The sequence below is a fragment of the Streptopelia decaocto genome (assembly GCF_964273445.1).
Source record: "Streptopelia decaocto genome assembly, chromosome: 4".
Classification (NCBI taxonomy): Eukaryota; Metazoa; Chordata; class Aves; order Columbiformes; family Columbidae; genus Streptopelia; species Streptopelia decaocto.
In genome coordinates this window covers 61,900,245-61,922,726 of record NC_138658.1, presented here as the reverse complement: position 1 = coordinate 61,922,726, position 22,482 = coordinate 61,900,245, and the positions used below count along the sequence as shown (strand labels likewise).

Here is a 22,482-nt window from a genome sequence, read left to right as displayed (position 1 = left end):
AAACCCCATTCTTCAAGTGCTTGTGAAATCTTAATAGAACTTTTTACTTATATCCGTCAGGATACAGCTACATGAACCCATACTCTGCTTCCCTAGCACCTCACATTCAATGCACAGCACAAAGGAAATGAAGTTGTTGTGTGTGGGACTCCATTTGTATCTATGGAGATATGGCAACGTGGCAGAAGCACAAATCAAGGAACTGCAGAACAAAAAAGGATGATCTTAGAGTAACCCAATGCTGCTATAACAAACTGCCCCTGCCCTTAAGCTCTACTGTGGTACTAAGTCACGGAAAAAAGCATTTTCACCATTGCGTTCCCAGGAACATCATCTGCTCCTTTTTCTACTATATAGCCAGTCTGAGACAACAGACTGAATCCAACCTTGATAGCTTTGTTATTCAAGAGATGAAACTGCAAATGTTCTGCAAAATCCGACTGGCCACCTCCCCTTGGCTGACCCCTGTGAGTGTCCCAGTGCTCATCCACATGCCCCAAAGCCACATGTGCACGCTGGGAATGACAGTAGCTGCCCAGTTGGTCAGTACTATGCAGCTGTTAACATCTGCACTTGAGATACTAGAATGATGCTGCAGAAAAGCTTACGAGGAATCGAGCAGCACCAGACCGGCTCCCTTCTGAGTGAGGGCTAGTCATCCCGTGCACTGTATGCACCAAGGACACTGGGGGAAACACAATGCATGATGATGTTGTTAGAAGATGATGACACAATATAATTCACAAAGGGAAAGGAATTCATATTGCATGGTAACTATAAATAGAGTATCCTGTGATTTCTTTTCCCTGGGTATCTAATTTTGCATCCTTAACATGCTTGCATGTAATCCTTCTCCTTCGTTGAAGACACACGAACAGCTGTGAAATATTGACCATACAGCTGACATGAATTGGTACATATTAGGAGCAAACCAGCTCCCAAACTGTTTTAATTCATATCCTTTCCATGCATGAAACTGTATTTAGAGAAGCAAATTTCTTTGCACATTAAAGGAAACAGTTGCATGTGTGCCTGTTTTGCATGTGCAAAAGAAAATTTTGCATACACAATAGGTACCCATACTTTTGATTGCAAAGTAAGTACTGCCTTTAGAAAATTGTGTCCCATTAAATAATTCATGTTATCTTCCTAGCAGAAGAAATCTGGAAGTGTCTAGCGAGGAACTAAATCAGTGAAAGTGGGCATTCAGAAAATATTGTTCTCTGTGTTGCAATCGTTACACTCCATTATTGATTTATACAGAAATCAAACAAATTGCATAATTTGTAGCTCAGACAAGCCTTGGTTAGTTCAGCCATACAGGATACAAGGGAAAAGGGACGTGTGCGCTCCCTGCCTCCTGCAGAGCGGGAGGGCTCTGCCACGCTCTCACTTTGCAAAGGTAGATGCAGATTCAGTTCCAGTAACACCAATAAGCTGGCTACCGGAGCAGACCACAGCATGGGGAGGATGCAGTAGCTACACCTGGGGAAGAGCTCTAAGAAATCAAGCCAGTCAGTGCAAGAAAGCAAAGACAAACCAGCTGGGCAAGACGCAACCGTATTTCAAGGCTCAGGCCAAGTAGTCCTGTCTAACTGAAAGGAGGGGCTGGCTTTTTAATAATGCCAGAAACTTTGAGAGAATAAATAGTTTTATAGAAGGCAGAAAGAAACATTTGAGCTCCAAATTATGAACAGTGCTTCTCGTATAAAGATACTGTTTTAGAGTACATTCAAATCCATTACACATTGAAGATCTAAACAAAATAGCTGAGCAACTAGAAAATTACATAGAAAAAAAATAAGGTAACGCGTGGGGACTAAGTTATTGTAGCTTGGTGGAAACTGTTGTTTTGAGTGTTGTCTCCATCTTCAAGCTCTGTACAGGATTCCTGTTTGCTCCTGGACTCATACTGACTGAGAGTAGGATATAGGTCTTAGCCTTATTATCTGATAGTTCATAGTATCTACTGCTTGATGAGAAATTACATTTTAAAAAGCTTGATATTAATTTAAAACCTACAAGGTTTTGCTCATTATTTCTGAGACAGCCTATTCAACTCTAGTCAGCAGCTACAGCAAAGTATGCTGACCCCATTGATGAGGTAATCAATTATGCTCGAACAAAACAAACTAGTATCTAGAAAGAAAGGAAGCCTATGGTTTTATACAGAGCCAGAGAAAACAGGGAGAAAGAGCATTTGGCAAATGACACAGGACAAAACATTTCGTTTCCAGGTTCCAAGAAGATACATTTTAAATTTGTATTAAATATGATTTACAAAATCAATGTTCTTCTATTCTGGACAGCTTTACTCAGAGTGAATGAAGACAAACCTGGGCATGCATCCAAAGCTGTGGCTCTACAGGCATGTGGCACTCTGGAACACCGGTTTACGTGCCAGCAACTCCAATTATTCCAACTAGCAATGATTTAGCATTCTGTGATGTCTAGAATGTAAAAAATCCAGGCTATACCTTTGTATCACAACTATCTGAAACCCAGGTTTAAATTATGCCTTTAAAGAGACTGCAGCACAGCTTGCTGCTGTGTGCACATTAGAGAATAAAAATGATTAATTCTGCCCATCAGTGAAGTTTTTGCTTATGAGTATCACAAGCCTTTGCTGTGTGCAGCAGAAAAAAAAATGAAAATCATTTTTATGCTTAGTTTCAAATCCTTATTCAAAACCATGTAACAGTGCTAATTACTAAACATAGGAAAGACTGAGTAAAATACCATAAAATGCTGACTTAAAACAAACAAGAAAAAAACTCCAAACACCACCACCACCAAAACCACCACCAAAAACCTCTACAAGACACTTTAAACCCAAGTGGATTTACCACACTTTTTAGCGTTTGATTTTACAGTCCTGAGTTCAGAATAGATTTTTATGTTAAAAGTAACAGAAGAAAGTAATTGGGAAAGAAGTAAATCAAAATGGAAAGATATCATCTAATATGAGCTCCCATGATGAGCTGAACATCTGAAAAAAGAGCAGAATGATCACTTCCTCACTGCAAGAATGAGAGACGCAAAGACTGGCTTGGGAAAAAAAATATTTCCTTTTGGAATCACCACAGCAGGAGCCAGAGGAAGCTTTGCACCCAAAGACCTAACGTTGTCTGTTAAGCTAACGAAACTAGTCTGGAAGAAGAAAAAAAGTAAGACTTCATCTTTTCATCCCCGTGCACTTCACTGCTCATCTCCCTAGTGCTTATCTTGATTCCTTAACTTGAAATCTCAGATTTCTTTTTCTGTGGATTTTTTTCTGTCTCTTTTATGATTTTTTTTATTCTGATGGGGTGAGCAGCATGGGTGCCTGATGCCAGCTACATCCTACCAGGGACCTGCCTTTCTCATTTGCATTGTCACATTCAGAGGAATATGCCACAAAGGACTCAGAAGGAGCTGGCGATGGAGCGAGCGCTGCACATTCAGCATGGCCCCCTGGCCAGCCCAAACGCTTGCTGGTGTGTCCAATTGTGCTAAGGGGATCAAAGACCTCAAAAAAAGGGCAATGCCTTGTGCCACAGGACAATAGCCTACTTAAGCCAGCTGCTTGCTGCCCAGTTTGCCATGAGGGTGTAGCAAAAACTTGGTGTGACCGAGGAGGAATCCCCAGTGGGGATTTCTGGAGAATGTGCTCTAGGATGCCTCACCACAAGTTGATGACAATCTGGCTACAGCGATGTTGCCAAAGCACAACAGTCACTCTCTGTACCAAGCCAGAGACTAAACTAACAGTGACAATACAATATGTACAACATACACATATTATTCTTGTATTTGCAGGCAGAAAAGTTCTAATGCAATGTATTATTCCTCTGAGGTTTTATGTCATATTCTTCTTTCAGTTACGCCACAGCAGACATGCTCTGCATAACTCAGAATATAATTCCCACAGTAACTTTTATGCTGATACCACATAAGAACAATCAACAATGGGAGAGAAAGGATAACTACAGGCAGTCCATAAGCTGTAGGGACACCGTGAAAGAGATCTCACCACACATCTCAGTCCTGCATACTGTCCCTCTTGGAGTTCAAAACACTCTGGGGTAGGACTCCATCCATAGGGAAGGTGTTACAAGGTTCATAGACCTGAATGAAGTGCAGCTAAAATAGAGACTGTCAGATACAGCTCTATATTAGACTGCAAATAACTGCATTTTCTCGTGTTCTTGTTATCTTCAAAAAAGCATCTTGATTAACTACTCAAACAACTAAAAGGAATAAAATCAGATGTTCTTGGCCAAGTTAGCTTGGTGTATTGATTAATTTGCCTCATTTTATCTACTAATGGCATGCCTAGAAATAACAAAAAAGTCTGAATTTTAACCTTGAAATATGAACTCTACACTCTGTTTCAGTGTATGCATTGTAAGCCCACACCAGGGAATACTTTCAAGAATAAAAATAAACTTCCAAACTTCGAATGCACTTTAAGGGTCAAAAAGCAATGGGAACAAATGCATTATTTAATCATAAAAAACACACTCGATTCAGTGCACGGCTGAGGAGGGAGCTCAGGCTCCCAGAGGCAAGTGAAGTGAGGACTGCTTGGAGGGGCTGCAAACGGGGCTGGAGCTGAGCTCTCACTCAGCTCTGCCTCTGCTGGGGAAGGTCCAACAGATGGAGAAGACAGGCAGCTCTTAATAAGAATGAGCTACCATTTTGTCAGGAACAGTAAGAAGAAAGAAAAAATGGTGGGGAACTTCATGCTTACAAAAAAATAACGCTGCTATTCAAAACTGAGAAGAAAGACCTTTAAAAGCATTGGCTACTCACACACTGCTTTGACTCCATGATAAAATTCTTATCCTTTTTAACAGTGTGTTGTTAGCAGCTACATCTTTATTACAGTCTCTGTGTTTCTCCTTCATTCTCATTAAGAGTAAAGTCCATTTCTTACCTGGCCGACACACACTCTGCTCTCATTACCTTGACTCAAAGCTAACAGTAACTTTTAAAAAATGCTCACAATAATCATCGGCTATAGTACGCTTACCCTGAGGTAGTTGAGGGTGAAGTTTGTCAGACCCATTCGAGTGATGTTTTTGGACAGCTGCTCCAGCACCTGAGGGTCTTGTGCCTAAACAACACAGGAAAAAAGAATTTTCACTTTGCTTTTTGTCTATTTGTTTTTCTTTGTTTGCTTGGTGGAGTGCAGGGAGGGTTCTCTGAAGAGAGAGGTCATTTCTATGTAAAAGAAAACAACATATACATTGATGCTAAATTTATGTCATAAGCTACAGAACTCTGTTTGCACAGGAAAATGCAAAATCTTACAAATGAAAACCTCAAGAAATTGGAACAAATTAAAGACCATTCTCCAATATCTGTCCATTCAAGAGAGAGACCTAGGAGGTCCAGTCATGCACAGAGATGCAAGACAGCAGGTCCCCACCAAAGGGATCCTGAGGGATCACAGTACACTTTGAGCCTCCCATTTGTTGGCTGGGAGCCCCAGGAGACTATGCAGATAAAAGGCAGGAATAAAGAAGGTATTGCTTTCTTTCTGTGGATAAGAAACCGAAGCAGAGAGAACTCATCAAAGCACCTTTAGTGGAGCTGATCATGTAACTGGCAGTAAGCACAGACTGGAGAACCCTTCTGGTCAAAGTTATTTTCCCAGAATTAAACAGGCAAAATGCAAGCACATTTCTTCTCTGACCCGAGACAGGAGCTTTACCTGTGAGACCAGCCTCCTCTTTAAAATGAGATCAATCTCATTACTAAAATTAATACCTGCTGGTTGCTGCCTAACCTGGTCTGCTCTCTGTGAATTGCAGCCCTCTAAATACACATTGTTGCTCATGGCCATCTTCGTGCTCCCTTCATGGGGAACTGTTGAAGAGTTCAACAGGTCAGTGCTCTAAAATAACTCTGAGACAGAAATGGTGGGGCAGATTTTTAAAGGTATTTTCTTCAGGCCTGTAATAACATTTTAAGAAAAGTCCAGGTCCAGGCTGCTTAAGTTATTTAGAATTCCTCACTAAGAATATATCTTTATCTATGGATATCTAAGTAATTTGATGTCAAAATACAGGCACATATTTGGGCCTGTGTTCTTACCCTCTGTAAAATCATAGTCCTGCAATTAATGTTGTGATGGAGCACTACTAATCTGAACAATTCTACAGTTCAGAACTGAAAGTGGCATTAAGACTGTCCTTTGTTTCTCCCCAATGATTTACTTTATAATAGTTTAACTTCAACCTGTAGAATACTTAATATTTTAATGTTCCACTGTGTCTATTTTCATAGAATTAGTAAAAAAGAAAAAACATCTTGAAATGTGAAAAAAAGAAGATCTGGATTAAAATTCTAAAGGTTTCTACGTAAATATATGGTAATTACTTATTTTCTGTCTCATAGAAGTTTGGCAGTTTGCTTAATTTAAAAGCTAAATATAATTTGTACCTACATTTATGAAAATTCACTGAATTTAGTGTAGTTCATACCAATAAGAACAGATTATGAGCCTGGATCATAGAGACCACCAAATGGGATTAAAAAGAAAACTATGTGCTAAAACAAAATAAAAACATAGCAACGGCGGCAACAATAGAGCACTGAGAAACACTGCAGTGGTGAAAGAATTTGTAAATGGACACAGTTGCAGGCAAAACAAAATATTTATAGTTAATTGCCCTGGGTGTGAAATTTGCTGGAGTTCTTCATAAACCTAATCTCATCTCTTTGCATTAGGTCAAGTGAAAAAAGGATTACTTACATGCATGGCTAGAATGCTGCGTGGGACTAATTCTCTGTACTGTCTAATAGTAAAGTGCCATGTTTTTATTCTCATAAGATCATCAAAAGTAAACTCCAAGATAAGACGTCCTTCTGTGCATACCTAGAATACATAAAATGCATGAAATAAATTCCCAGGAATTTTGTTTTCAATGGTATTGTATAATCGATTAAACAACATTTAAAAATATCAGAGCAGTATTCTATTGTTCATTTCTGCTAGGTAAATTGTTTTTCTTTCTCTTGGGGGAAAAAAAAATGAATGTGGGAAAATTACTTCATAGGCCTTACCGCAGAGACAGTAACTTATAATAGATTTTATAGCATTTTACAAATATAGAATATTGTGTGTGCTAAATCTTATTTATTGCATCAGTTCTCTTTCCCTTGCAGTTTGCTGTTGCTAATTAATGAGTGAACCTTGCAGTGGAGGTGGCTGTGGTGCCACTGCACACAGTTGATGTCAAGTTGCTGAACCAGTCAGTCCCAACCTGGTTTATGTTGTCCTTTCCTTACAATAGCTTGGCATATAAACCTTTCTTTCCCGTCCAGTTGGAGTACACAGAACCCTGGATGCCTGTGGCCAAACCTGATCTTTTTCCCTATTTTTTTTTTTCATTCTTGTCTTTTCTAGGCATTTTACCCCATTTTCATTTTTCATTTCTTATCTACTTTTATTAACCCCATCCTTCCAAGGGAAGGCAGACGGGGTGTCTGCCATGGCAGGTTGGAGGGCCAGGGGAACAGAGAAGAGCTTGCAGCCGTGGACATGGGAGCTGCTTCCACAGAAAGTGGCTCACGCAGCTTTATGAGGGGTCTAGTCTGAGAAAGGAGAGAAAATACAGGAGGAATAAATGTACAAGTGGGTGCTACCGGGAAATGAAAAGTAAAATAAATTACAGGGGACTTTTAAACGACTGTGCATGACTTTATGTGGAAAACCCACCGTGGCTGCGGTGGTCTTGAAGGTGCAAAATACATGCCCAGCATGGTGTCCTGACTGGAGTACTGTAAATGATGCATGATCTGAAAATTAACTCATTCTGTTGCTGACTTTTTTTCTTTAAACCAGATGTTTAGACTTACAGCTCCTATTCAGAGTAACTTACAAATGTGGGGTATGGAGATATTGTAGAAATAGGGTATAATGGCTTTCAAAAGAAAAGGTTCCTGTAACTTTAATTTTAATACAACTAATAAGTGATTGAACAATGAGCCATCCCACATTCAGCTGAGTCTGCTGAGCATTTTTACAAGCCCCAATTCAGACTCGGCTAGTTACCACTTGGGCAATGTGTCGCTTTTCTGTTTAACACTTCACTTAATGTCATCATGGTTTTTCCTCCTGGTTGTTACTGCAAAAACAGGTAGGCAATTTTAACAGGTATATTACTGTAGACCTCTGAAGGAGAATCTTGCAATGGCTTCTCATCTGCCCTTTTCAACATACCTTAGTGATGCCTTCATATTTTTAATGTGACTTATTTTGTCATTTGACCCTGTTTTTGATTTTCTCATCAGTCGCACAATGATAAGGAATTACACAGGGGTACACGTGTGTACACATAAGGACTCATACAAGAAGAAAAACATGTCATATTAATGTAACTGTGTTGAGGCCAGAGATCCTGACGACTGACCAGTTAACATGAAAATATTTCAGGTTTAAAACATTTAAAAATAATAATACCTGTGGCTTCTCAAATGTTTCTTCTGTTAAGATCAAAACTGCACCGTTCTTAACATATTTATTTTATGCACTGGCATTAACAAATTTTAATAGAAAAACTGGAACACATACCTCACATCACAGTGGTAAAAAATTATACATCTTATAAAGGAATTTAATTTCCTTAGGTAGAGCAGAATTTTACGCATTGCTTTTAATCAATAAAATTGGTGCAGTTCTTATTTTAAATGGGCCTCTTTTTTATTTTTTTAAAAGCTGCCTTTTACATAGAATCCAAAAAATCAAAAGGGTCTCCAATTAAGAAAACATTTTCTGTTGTGCTGAATTCATGTTACCGTACTGTGAGCTCTGACATTTTGTTTCTGTGGTAACCAAAATCAGCTGATTAGTTGGCATGGCAACAGAAAAGATGTAATCCCAGCAGACACACTCTAATCAATGCCCCCAGCACAGATGGTCTCCGGAGGATCAACAAGAAAGAGGCTGGCAGGCATTCAGTGTATCACGTGGTCGCTCTAGACTAGGCCAGGAAAAAACTAAAAAAGAACATTTCTCAAACTAACCAATCGCTTTTTAACCCCTTCACTGCACTTATTAATTGTAGGAATTTCAACTGCTCGCACCTAGGAAAACCAACTTGGGTCCTGTGCCTTTTTGCTCGGAGTCTCGCTCTCCTAACATCTTTAAAAACTCTTCCCCTTTTATTAATGACCATCTCTCAAACCTGACTCAGTGCTTAAAAAGAAGCCTAAAGATTACACAAATCTGGTCAATGCCCGAGATTGTTATTAAGGATTAAAATCACTGAGTTTCGAGGGCTTCACCTATAAAATCCAGTTGATGGTCGCAGGAAGAGAACGGTTTGAACACGGGGTGCTCCCTGCTCTAGTGGGAAGGCACAGATCCCCTCTGCCACTCTATAAGGGAATACAAATAAACATCGCTAACTGCAGAAGAACTGTTTGCCTACACGTATAGTTGGAGTGTTGGTAATATGGTGAAAATAGAGACAGGAGAACTCCTAAAGCTTTCCCATACCTGGAGAAAAAAAAGCATCTGCCAGGTAAACAAACATGGTAGTTAGGGCTTCAGTCTCTTCTTTTACCACATTTAAGTCATGCCATTGAACTGTATTTAATTCTTTACTATATTTATTTATACCTTGATAAAAAAAATTTAAAGTGTGTCACACTTTACAAGGACCTCTTGCCTTCTAAAGACAAGCTGGACTCTTCATATTGTTACTGTTAGGCATGTTCTAGCCGTATTTGTTTGAAAAAAACCTGGAAATGCCACTTTATATATTCATCCAATACTGCTGTATGCAGTGAGTTGCTCTAACTAGGAAAATGTCGCAATGAATAAAATGCAGCTCCAGATTTCTGATTCAATACATGATCAGAACTGTTTCAGCCCATTATATTAGAAGCTAGTGAATTTGCAGCTTACAAGTTGTGAAACTGAAGCAGCTATTAACAAATGTAATTAGTTTGTATTTTTGCTTTGAAAACCTCCTTATGGTAGTTTCACTGGGTCAAATTCAGACATGATTTAAGGAGCTACAGAGTCCATGGCAGTGCTGCTTATTATGGGAACCTGCCTTGTTCCACTGCCGATGCTGCAAAAGTTTGGAGTCTACTTTTGGGTACAAGATCTGTGCCCTCAGTATCTCTGCTAGAAGTTACACATGCACAGCTGACACAACATTATTTCTGAGACAGTAATATACTCTTTTCTCCCTTATTCCACCAACTACTGTGTTTTATTTCAAACTTGCTCTTACTAACAGAGTCATATTTTAAAACTGTAATTTTTCTCCTGGCATCCAAATCACATCCCCAACTGAACTTTTCTACCGGGATACAGAGGTTTATATCGGAATCCACAACAGAAACATGAGGGCTGGAGCCAGCCGTGTGCTGCCAGGGCTGCAGTGCAGACGGAGGGTCTCTCTGCACACAAAAGGATGGTGCTTCCAGGAGGTGACTGCGACCTCCTCGCGTGAGGTGTGAGCCCAGCCCCGTCCCTGCTGCTGGCCTGTCTTTGACTTGCTGGACTGTAGTCTCCTTTCCAAAGTAACAATACTGTAACGTGCTGTTACGGTAAGCAAAATAAACTCACTGAATCAAGAAAAGTGTGTTTTGTTTACTGATTAAAAAAAACCAAACAAATAAACAAACAAACCCCAAACCTTTTATTTGCTATTGGGTTAAAACTAACAGAAAGGGAAATGACAGAAATCCCTTTAGGGATCTACGGGAAGCAGCAGCCACCGCACCCCCTGCTCACGTCCTCCGCACCTGGCCAGCACGCTCATGGCAGAAAGGTGCTACCTTGGAATAGCTGGTCTCTTCGCATTTATGGCTCTCCCTGTTTGTGTCTGTGTAAGGCACAGGGGCTGGAGCGGGAGAGCTGGACCACCACCACCACTACCAAGTACACTCCTTCTGGCTCACCAGCGCTCTGCACACCGGTGGCTGCCTCTCCCTCCTCTTTGACTCCACTCCAAGAGCCATTAAGATGTCAGGGAAGACACTACGAATGGGACTCACATAGGTGCTGAGAAAATATCAGCCATGTGGGCCCCGGTCATGATGCTGTGAAAAGCCAGTGCCTGTTTTGACTCTACAACCTCCACAATCCTGCAGGCCAAGGGCAACATGGATGGGATACCTCCTGCCGCTGCCCCTTCTCCCTTCGTGCTTTTCTCCATGCAAAGGTTAAAATTAATAGAGATGCACAAGTGCAAGACAGAAAATCATTATTTATACTTAATTTATGAAAGGGTACATTTCCGTTTTGAAAATCAGTTTACTGATTTTTTTTAAATATAAGAAAAATTTTGTTTTAATTTCTATTTTCCACCTTTTTGGTACTGTCGTTCATAAATATATGGCACTTAGTTTAATTACAGGACTAGAAGTGGCAGATGCGTAAAGATAATTCACCATCAATTACAAATATTGAATATTCACTAACCGCCTGATCCAGAGCATGTTTAAATCAATTGACTCCTTCCATTGACTTCACTGCCCTTTGGACAGGCATCCTACTGTATTAAATCACTATTTTCCTAGAGATTTATGGTCCTTGTACTGGGTAAGAATCAAATGTAAAGCATACCATACCAAATGGTAGGTACCAGCAATGTGAAATCTCATTGTTGCTTTAAAATCGAGCCCAGAGAAAAGGAGATGGGCAGGTGGAACTTAATTAACGTACAGCTGATGGTTCTGGCAACCTGGAATTATGTGCTTCTCTTGCAGTCTTTCTGGGAGAACTGCAAAGGATGCCCACAGAATTTTCCAGCCACGTAATGAATATAAAAAATAGTAATTAAATGGCTTCAAGGGTTTTCAGTATTTGAAATAATCTCAGTCTACTAGAAAAATGCAACAGCCAATATTTTTCACCCTTATACACACTGAAAAGGAAAAAAAGAAAAACAACAGAAAAACCCAAACCAACAACATGCTTTACTGAGTCTTCCCTGTTACCTTGGTAAACATGGGTTTTCCATGCTGAGTGACCATGGTGCATTGATCACAGTCCACTGTGATGGATGAGTTGTGGTATGACTCTTTTGAGTGCTTGAGAATGTAATACAGGTCTGTTACACCTCCTTCAAAGACAGTGCTAAAATAACGAGGAATGAGGGTCCTTCCAATTGCTGTGAGGAAAATACAAAGCAGAATTCAGCAAATGCTCTAGGTTATAAAATCTCAAACCATTTGCTAACAGAACATGAATAATTTTAAGCGCAATGAAATCAAACTTTCATTTAATGAATATAATAGATGTTCTCTGTCTGCTGCAGAAATAAAGTTGCGCCTGCTCCCATTGAAATCAGTGCAAATGGCTTACTCCATTCAGAGGGAGTGGGCTCCTCTTATTTAATCTTTTTACATTGATGGTGAGTTAGAGTCAGTCTTGAAACCATCTGCAAAGTTTTTTGTCCTAAAGTAATTATTATACAGAAAGCCACGTGGTGTCAATTCTGACTAAAAGTCAGATATTACTCATAAATGCATAAATACAAGTGGTGAGCATTTACAGAAATAAACTCTTACACCCAAAAAAGCAAAGCACATTTGTACAGAGGGGTTGTGTACACATATATGTTTCTGTGTGTGTGGGCACGTGTGTATTTATATATACCCACCCACACGTAGACACACAACACATGCACACACATTCTTGATTGAATAGCAGGGTTACTGCTGAGAAATCAGTCCTGGATGGAAGAAGAACCTAAGATTGCAGTACCATATATGTTACACAATTTGTGACTACCCACAGGTCTATCTGAAATCTCTCTGTAGATCCGAGGTATTTATGTCAGAGGCCACAAAGTCTGAGCAGACACCTGAACCAGCTCATATGCACCACTTAAACCCCAAACTATGGACTCAAGGTACCCAATTCTGCAATAGTTACTTGGGCAAAGCTCTCACTAAAGTCACACCTCTCACTTCAAAAGCAGTTTCAAGTAAGTACTACAAAGTCTAATTCCAAATACGTAATAGTAATGGTGAGCTTCTGAGAGTACTTCAGATGCAGAAACCAGCAGAAGCGCTGACATCAAGGCAATTATCTCGTATGCAACTGATGTTTTCCATCTCCTTTTTTACAGATAAATTCAGATGCAACCACAAGACTGGCATGACAGAACACTTCAGTTTATAATAGACCGATACTTCCATACCGAATGACTCATTGCTTTGCATGCATTAATCAGTCCACAGTAATTCTGAGTTGTGGATACATAAAAATCGCCTCCATTTTACAGAGGGAAAAAACAAGTGATCTAAACTGTATTTTGGAAGAATGAGATAGAAAAGTCCCCATCAACAGGCAAGATTAGAGTTTATTAGTTCCTAATTCTTGATTGTCTAGCAGGGCTACGCGGTGACTCATGTCTCTCTCACTTTCTCACTTGTGGTATACTTTTGAAAGTAATTTCTAAAAAAAAAATTAAAGGAATTTTGTCAGCATATGAACAAAGGCTCCTGACCCTAAAAATGTATTTGCAAGTGGGTGTTGTAAATTAAAATGTACTGCGTTTTCACAGTAGTTCTGTGAAAGCTGTTTCTGCTTTGTGCATTACAATGTGCAATATTGCATGTACAGTCATAATACACATTATATAATGAAAATATATGAACATAGAAAATAAAGACTTGTTAAAGCTTTTGCTGTAGTATTAGATATTAATGTAATTTAATGTACAAAATACACCATGCTCTCTGGAAGTGGCTGACAATTTAATGAATAAGTTGAATGACTATTCTACGGCTCTAGCTCCTAAAAAACCCACCCACTCACCATGCATATATTAATTTTCTACAGTCTTTTAATTTAATTTAGAAAAAACTGAAGTCCAGTGTATCAGCACAGGATTCAACTCAAGCTTTACTTCAAATTTTTCTGTGTTGGTATGGTATATTGTAAAACGTGAAATTTACCCATCAAGTTAATTTCTTACTCCCCTAAGGCTAATTAGTGCAAATTAAATTTCCTGCTAATCATCCTAAGCAGCGAACGTGTGATATGAAAATCCAGCATTCCTACTGATTGTGATAAACCTCTATTCACGTGACGTATGCGCTGCATAAATATATTGAAACTATTTTAACTGCAGTTTATAGACCATTTCCAAAGTAGCATCATCATATGGTGGTGTTTTTTGCCTTGTATTCACAGCTACAACACATTAAATAAGGCTAGAAATACATTAAATACCTTATTCTTATTAATTTTCCTCATAAGCATTATCTATGCTTGCCACAGGGGTATGCTACTGTGAACAACAAAGCGGGGGACCAAGAGGATGAAAAGGAATAGAGGTGCACACAAGGATATGCAGAGCCTGTCTGTAAAATGAAAATAGCTGGTGCAAATGTCGAGCATAAATGATTATAACTAATATTCACCTCCTGAAGAAACATTCATGGAAACCCATATTAATAAGGAGACCTGTTCTTGGCTCACCATTTTGCCTTGCCACAGAAGACTGAAGTGGTTTCAAGGTTTTGGTTCTCTTCCTTAGGCACTCAATGGCTTAAAAAGATCACTTAATTTCTAGGATAAATAGGAAACTCTCTACAGCAGTAGCAAAGCTTACTGATGCAGGAGATGGTATTTCCGAGAACAACACAAGGCTGTGAAACAGCTCCTATAAAGTCTAGGGGTCGTCACAAACTTTGTGCATTTTAAGTGTAAAGGACTTTTCCTGGATTTTTCTCCTCCAAAACATAACTATGTATATAAGCATTCAAGCCTGTGTGTGTGTGTGTGTGTGTGTGTGTGCACCCCCAGCTCTGCTGCATGCGTATAGACAATCCTTTCCTGGGCACAGGAATATGAACATGTCAAACATGCTTTTCCTCCCCTTCTGGCAGTGATGGACGTGCCCAGGTGTGGATGTACACACTCCACCTGTGCCTGACACTGCACATCTCAGCAGGATTTTAGTAACACCAGATATCTTCTGCCAGAGTCAGCTGAAGGCGCTTCCTAGGAGGACTCCAAGTAACACGAAGGCAGAATTGTGGGACAACTTGATAGCTGTGGCCACTTCCAGGTGTAGTTTAGCCATCTTTGCACCAGAAATGTGACCTCACATCTTGCAGAACACAGAGCAAGACGTACACCAGCTTGGTTTTGGGTTGGCAATTCCCCAGAGGCTGTCACAGACAATAATGGTAAGTACAGTCTGAATAGCATATGGTGTAATATCATACCAACAGGGCTGAACAAAGCCTTACATGCCACTGCTGGTGGAACTTCTTCATGTTTTAGAGCTTGACTTTTAGTCCACAGCGTACACTTTTAAGACGAAACCATCTGAGGATGGTTTTGTAGTGCTCATCCCTCCCACACCACATTTCCCTAAAGGAGGACCACATGGATACCCTCAGAGCCACGCACAGTTCTTTGTCACAGGAGCTCCAAGAGCGAGCATTTGCAGTAGCAGGTGGAGTAAGGGGAGACTCCTGTCAGTTCCTTTCCTGCTGTCAGGACCCTGAGAGCCCAAGAGAACCCCAAGAGCACCCCTGCTGTGGGCTGGGCTGCCAGCCAGATTTTGCTTCTAGCATCCTTCCAGCCCAACTACTGCAAGGCTTTCTGCCTCCGTACTCCTGGAAAGCCCTGCAGCCAGACCTCCTTCCAGTTCTGTCTCCTATCCAACTGTTGCTCTTTATTCTTTCTCCAGTCTCCTTGATCACCTACTCCCATGGTCCAATCCCTCACCTTATGGTTGGTTGCTTTGCATCAGTTATCTTCTGAGTTCACTGTGCAACACCCAGTATCATCCTGTCTTCTCTCCCCACCTCACATGCTGCCCCTTTTTCTCTTGCTCAGGGAGGCTCATTACCCTTCCCAAATCCACTCAATTTCCTCATTCTCCTTACTTAAGCAGGCCCAGGTATCTAGTTTCAGTCTCGTCCACTCTCCCCGCAATAATGCCAGCCTCACACACACGCTTTCTCAGTGCCCTTCCTACCCAGCCAGGCAGCCCCAGCTCCTCCTCCCAGGCTCAGCAGTCTAAGTTATCCTTCTGGAGCTTGATTTTTTTTATTTTTTGGTAGTGCGTGTGGGGTTTTTTTGTTTGTTTGTTTTTGTTTGTTTGGGGTTTTTTGTTGGTGTTTGTTTTTCTTTTTTTGGGGGGGGGTTTGTTGTTGTTTTTCTTTGTTGTTGGTTTTATTTTTCCTCCCAAGATTCTCCCTCTGATCTTTTCCCCACTCTGCCTCTTTCTAGCAGCAGATTCTTTCTCTAAACAAACCTCATTCCTCCTGCCTTCCTTCAGCTTCTCGTCCAGCAAGGGACCAGGCAAGAGGCCTTCGTCCTGTGCCCCCCACCCAGCCAAACATCTCCCCATGTTTTTCTCACTGATGTCCATCTCTCCCTTACTGAATTCACCTTCTTCTTTCACCTCCTGGTTTCTGTTTCTCTCCCATCTCTCACATTGGTGTCATCTTGCCCTGAATTTTTCCCTTCTCTTTTTTTTACTCCTCTTCCCTCTTTTTTTCCACCACATGCAGGTCAAGTTGCTTTCTTCATGGGACCACCAGTTACTCTTTGCAGCTGGAAGGTGGACAGCCCCACTGGGCTCCTACGGAAAGCCTCACTATGTTCCTGGGAATGGGAGTCCTTGGAAATTTTAGCTGTCAAATTCTTGCAAAGCCTGCATTGGGTAGTTGAGAATGGACACTTTTTCCCCCCAAAGATTTATAAATTTGCCAAATTCAGACAGATTTCCACAAAGAAGACCAAAGGGAAACACCTGCCACAGAGGTGAGCAACCCTACTCCAGAGCATACAAATTCTTGGGCATTTAAAAGGCAAAGTTTCAAGACTTTAATAACACAGACAAAACAATATTTTTCCATTTTGGGGGAAAGAAGAAATCTTTTTGGCTTAAATAAAAATGAACAAGCCATAAGCAAAAACAATTTCATCTTTATTGGGCCAAATTTGTCAAAATTATAATAAGTAGAAAGAAGACCTTTTAATGGGACTTATCAAACAATATTAATAATAAATGCTAGATCATCTCCCTGCAAGAATACATTAGAATAGCCATGACTGCAGATGCTGAGGCTCTGTGCCCAATACTCAGGCTTAGGAAATACCTGCATTTATACAAATACTAGCAGGCTCTTACAGTCCCATTACTCAGAAAAGACCTTTTTATAGTGTGAAATGTGACACCCTGCATTGTAAGTTACTGGATATACTAGAAGGAAAATTCATCTGCCCCTCAGCATTCAGGCATTAATTCCAGATCACTGGAATGCTGCTTTGAATTATCATTTTGTCCTGGGCAGCATTCTTCATCCCTAGTTGAGTATTTGGGGATGTACTATTTCCCATGAGGCGTGGGCATTGCCCCTTAACTTTTGTTTCATTTGTGCTAGAAAATCCCCAGATAGCAAAGCAAACTGACAAAGATCAGCTGGATTTAGTAACAGGTAATAGTTATCTATATGAAAATGTCTATAAGAAAAGCATATCTGCAGTGACTATTTTGCACAAAATATAACACTGTCATCCGCTGGAATTATGTACTTTTAGCCTATTTAGTGGTGTAACAGCTTGGCTACATGTGATTTTCTATACCTTTACAGTGGATCAGAGATCTAAATGCGATTTAGACAGGTAGATTTGTGACATGCTCCTGAATATAAGCGGTCCAGAAATCAATTAATTAAATCCATAAACATAGGCAAGAAGCTTTATATGTCAGTAACAGATATATTATATGTAATTTATTAAGTATCATTCCTGGGGAACTCTAAAGAAAAGAATGAAACCATCTGACATAAATGGTCCAAGTCCTGCCTCTTGGGAAGGGACGCACTTAGGTCACAGTTCTGTTTTTTGGCCTGAGCATAGAATGGTAACAATTAGGATGCCTGATCCTAGAAATCGTTATTTTTATGCTGTACTATCACTTACTTCCTCTTTCAAATGTTTGCCCAAGTGTAAAATCCTCTCAGGAATATGTTTAAGTCTAAAATTATTTTTTCATCCCAAATTGAGCCAAGAAGTCCCATGACCTCTAGGTGTGAATGGCCATAACTTGTGAAGCTCAGGGTTTTTGCAAGCCTCAGACTAGCTATGGGCAGAAAGCCAGTTAAAAAACTAGTTTGCAATATAGTTGTGGTACCACCACAGACCATGTGGTGGTGATGGTACTATTGGGGTTTGTTGATTTTTTTTTTTTCCCAAGGAAGATTTCTATAAAATAGAAAGTAAACATGTTTTTCTAGTTCACAGGAAACCGGTATTATTTGTGGGCTAGGAATAGAAGAACGCTTCCTCCCTTTGTGTCCCAAATTTAGGCTGTCAAAATCTCAGTGCCCTCTCTACAGAATGGAGGTTCACAGCCCCTTTGCAGATGCAGGGCTTGATAGCAAACCCCTCCTTGCTCATCAAACTGCTCTTGTGTTGCCTTTACGGTAGAAGCTCTCAGGGGCAGGGACTCGGATTTAGCATATACATCATGCAAGGTAACTGCCAAGTTGGTACAGAAATGAAACAATGGAAGTGTTAATCAGTGAAATAAAAATATTGGTTTTATTGCTTCCAGGCTGGTTTTTGCAGCTCTGAATCCTGTCAAGTCCTATGTCTTCAATTAGAACTAGGATATAAAATAAGTAATAAAACAGACACAAATAAAACCATAAAATAGAAAAAGGCTTTAAAAGTTCCACAGAATCAGCAACAGAATGAAAAAAACACCCTGTGCCTATAGCTCAAAGGAGCTCTGCCTGGAAGCTCTGGCGCTGCCTGCAGCTGCTGATCTCATCAACATGCTATAGAGGGGCTTCAGGAACTCCACTGGTTGGAGCTGTGGATTTTTGGCTCCCAGCACAAAATGTTGAGCTGTCCTGTAAAGCTCTAGGCAGACCGTGAAAGTCTCTTGCTTGAGAGATTATCACAGTTGGATCTCAGTAATCGAATGGAGATGCTGAACTAACTCCCTTAGCCAGATGTAAGGGCTAAGAAGCCAGGAGAAGACTTCCCATTGATTGCAAATGAGCCTTCCTGAGCACTGCAGAAGAAAGCCTGAGCTTTCTGTTAATTGTTGACTGTCATCTGTGTGGGCCAGAGCTTGGCATTTTCCTCTATGTATGTTTTTGTAACTGAAATAAATTTCTACACACAAAGCACAACTTAATGGAATTAAATAGCGATGCCACTGCTGTTATACTGCCTATACTTGTATTTGCCCCAATTTGTCCCAGTGATACAGTACGTCAGGTGTGTTCCCTTCCAGACACAGTCCATCTGGCCAGGATGTGGAGGGAGGGATCCCTCCCTGAAGCTGGACAGCTGTAAAGCTCCATTTCTCAGAACCGTGTCCCGCTCTCTGGAAGAGCTGCAAGGGAGGCTGCCTGGAGGAACACCCCTCCACCTTTATCATACCTTATCTGGTGAGTGGATTCAAACCCAAACAACATGAATCTGTCAATTCCCAGGAAAAGCTACTGTCAGATTTGACAGTATGGCACGACAGGCAGTGAAAAGACAGTCTAATAAGTCCAAATTCTGTCTCGGAGACGTGTGGGCCATGTTGATTAAACCACCCACGTATATCCGAGGCAGAATCTGGCACAAAGACCTGCCCTTTTTTTCTCTCTATCTAGTGGGTAAGATTGGGCTTCTATCATTTAGACTACTTATAGAATAAAAATTATAATGTATGATTAATTTCCACATACAGAAAATTTCTAGTTATGTATACAAATTAAATGTTACATAAAATTAAATGTATGATTTAAAATCTATTACAGCAGTAGTAATAATAATAATATACTGCAGTATTCTAGTATATTAATATACTATTAATAGTATACTATTAATAGCAGTATACTGGTAATATACTACATTGTATTTAAACATTCATGAAGCATCTGCATAATCTACCCACACTGTAGATTATAAACTCCACGAAGTTCAAAAGACAGAGAAAGTACTACATATTGCTAATAAAGCACAGGTTTTGAGGAGTAAAATCAGCTGTGTATACATTCTTCCCATGTCCTTATAATTTCATTTTTATCTTTAAGGATCTACCTAGCAATTTCTGGAAACTGGGAAATCTAAGGTTTCCAACCATCTTGCCTTTGTTCTCAAGTTCGTAAGAAAACTGCAAAGTGGGATGAGTAACATGGATTCAGCACAGTGACAGAGTGACTTGCATCCTTCCCACATCCAGAAGCCAATGTTTTGGGGTGATTTTGTTTTGATTCACGATACTTTCATGGTATCTGTAATAATTTATTTGTTTTATGTCAATAATATTGCCTACAAGTAAAAGCTATAACCCAAAATACTAAAGCTTGTAAAATTGTAAATGTTTAGGTTTCCCTGTCGAGTTCCTTCTATCCTGTGTAATTCAGTCATTGTATAAGGTTTGGCTCTGCTTTTTCTCCAATAAGTATTTTCTAACAAAATTTTACCCTGGTGAGGATTTGCCTGTATAATTTTGATTCAGTTGACAGTGTATTTCCTTTTCTCGAAAGTCTCTAACTAGCACTTCAATCCTCTAAAACACACTTGAGTCAAGAACAAGTAACAGAAATTTAATGGCAATGAGACCTCAGCTTAACTCCCCACACCTTATGACCTTATTCTCATAGACACAATCTGCAACTCAGTCTCAAATCCATCATCTCTTTGAAGAGAGACAATATTTTGCTATTTTGGTAAAAACAGTTCAAAAACATCTATTAAAAGCCCTATACGCCTCAGTACAAAGCTAAACTACATCGGTATAGTTTTTCATTAAGGCTCAGCCAGCTTACCCATTACAATAAAATTTCCTCCCAATCCTCATTATACTGATGGCACGCTATGAGTCTTTAAAGAATTGTTCACTACAAAATTCAGTGTTCATATCTCGAGCGTTTCAGCCCCAGTCTAAGGCAGTGTGGACCTGGGGATGTGGAGAGCAAGCGGTGGAGTCCAAGCTCCCTCTCACAGGTGGCAGCTGGGCTTGGAGGGCACCTCTCAGGATCAGCTGGTGTGACCTCCCGCTCAGAGCAGGGCCACCTGCAGGGGGTTGCCTAGGACTGTGTCCATTTGGGTTTTGAATATCCCCGAGGACGGAGCCTTCACGACCTCTCTGGGTAACCTGTGCCACTGTTTGACCATCCTTTGAGGAAAATGCTTTCTCTTACGTTTAAATGGAATTTCCTGTGTTTCACTTTGTGCCTAGTGTCTCTTGCATTTCACTGGGCAACACTGAGAAGAGACTGGTTCTATTTTCTTTACTCTGTCCCCACCATGTATTTACATACACTGATAAGACACCCCTTCTGCACAGTCTCAGCTCTCAGCCCTCTCCTCACATGGCAGATCCTCCAAGCCATTAATCATATTCATGGCTCTTCTCTGGACTCGCTCCAGTACATCCATGTCTTTCTTCTAAATGGTGAGCCCAGACTGAATATCCTGCTCCAGCTGTGTCTCACCAGCACCGAGGGAACGATCACTTCCCTCAGACTTTCCCAAATACAGCCCAGGAGGCTGTTGGCTTCTTTGCTCAATGGCACATTGCTGGCTTACAGTCAGCTTCCAGCCTCAGCACCACCACCTCAGGTCCCAGTACAAATAGCAGAGCACTGGCCCTGCACTGTACCAGCCTCAAGCTTTAAGTTGTCGCTCTGTATCCAGGGACAACACTCTAGGAACTCAGGGAGTCTGATAACTGGTCATAAAATGAAAACTCAGAGCCCACACAATTTGTTGTTTAAACAGCTGAATTAGGTTTCTAGTAGTACAGAGCAGGTCAGACCCTTACCCCACATTGAAAAATTCTCAGTTTCTCATGGCAGGAACAGTTCTGTGGAAGCCTATGGTCTAAGCCGAATTTTAGCCTGGAGAGGATAAATTTTTGAGGGGGTTACCCATATTCTTTTTCCACTGACAAAATACATACCGTAGATGAGGAGGCTCCAGTTTTAACTGTAAAACTTCCACATCTTATAAATCAAAACCATCACTCCCCAGCAAAGAGCTATACATAAATATTTTCACAAAGAGAATATTTATATTTGCATTAAAAAATCTGCACTCTGGATGCAAATAAAGCCAGAACAAATGGTTTGCCTTGTGGTAGTACACAGCCACTCACACTTCTGTCTGTGCTAATCATTCTGTTTGAAAAAAGAGTATTTCAGTTAACTTTGTTCAACAACTACAAAGAAGAAAGTTTTAAAGGCGAGCCAAAGAGGTTATTCACAGCTGTATGACAAACCACTGTCAAAACATAACAAACCACAACCAAACTCAAGCAGAAAATGACAAAATGTAAGACCGTAAAAATGATGGAAATTGTACAGGACAGGCATTTTAGATGAACAAATGCAATCTGTACCAGCATAAAGGACCAACACAGCACAGAAAATGATACCTAGAAAAGTCATCTCAAGAAATAAAGGAAAAACATAAAATTCAAATGACAGGATACCAAAAGGAACAGACAAAAACCAGGCAAACAATCCATTTGTATTAAATCA

The 22,482-nt window shown here is 40.3% G+C and overlaps 1 protein-coding gene across 10 annotated transcripts in view; it reads right to left on the bottom strand.

Annotated features, from left to right (window-relative positions):
* Window positions 1-22,482, bottom strand: part of LDB2 (LIM domain binding 2) — a 249,774-nt gene that overhangs the window by 71,717 nt on the left and 155,575 nt on the right. For all 10 annotated transcript variants that reach the window (XM_082050731.1, XM_082050724.1, XM_082050727.1 and 7 more), the window contains 3 exons: window positions 11,950-12,122; window positions 6,743-6,865; window positions 5,015-5,098 (listed from right to left, as the gene is read on the bottom strand). In XM_082050731.1, the coding sequence (XP_081906857.1) occupies window positions 5,015-5,098; window positions 6,743-6,865; window positions 11,950-12,122 (380 nt within the window). The remainder of the gene's footprint in view (window positions 1-5,014; window positions 5,099-6,742; window positions 6,866-11,949; window positions 12,123-22,482) is intronic.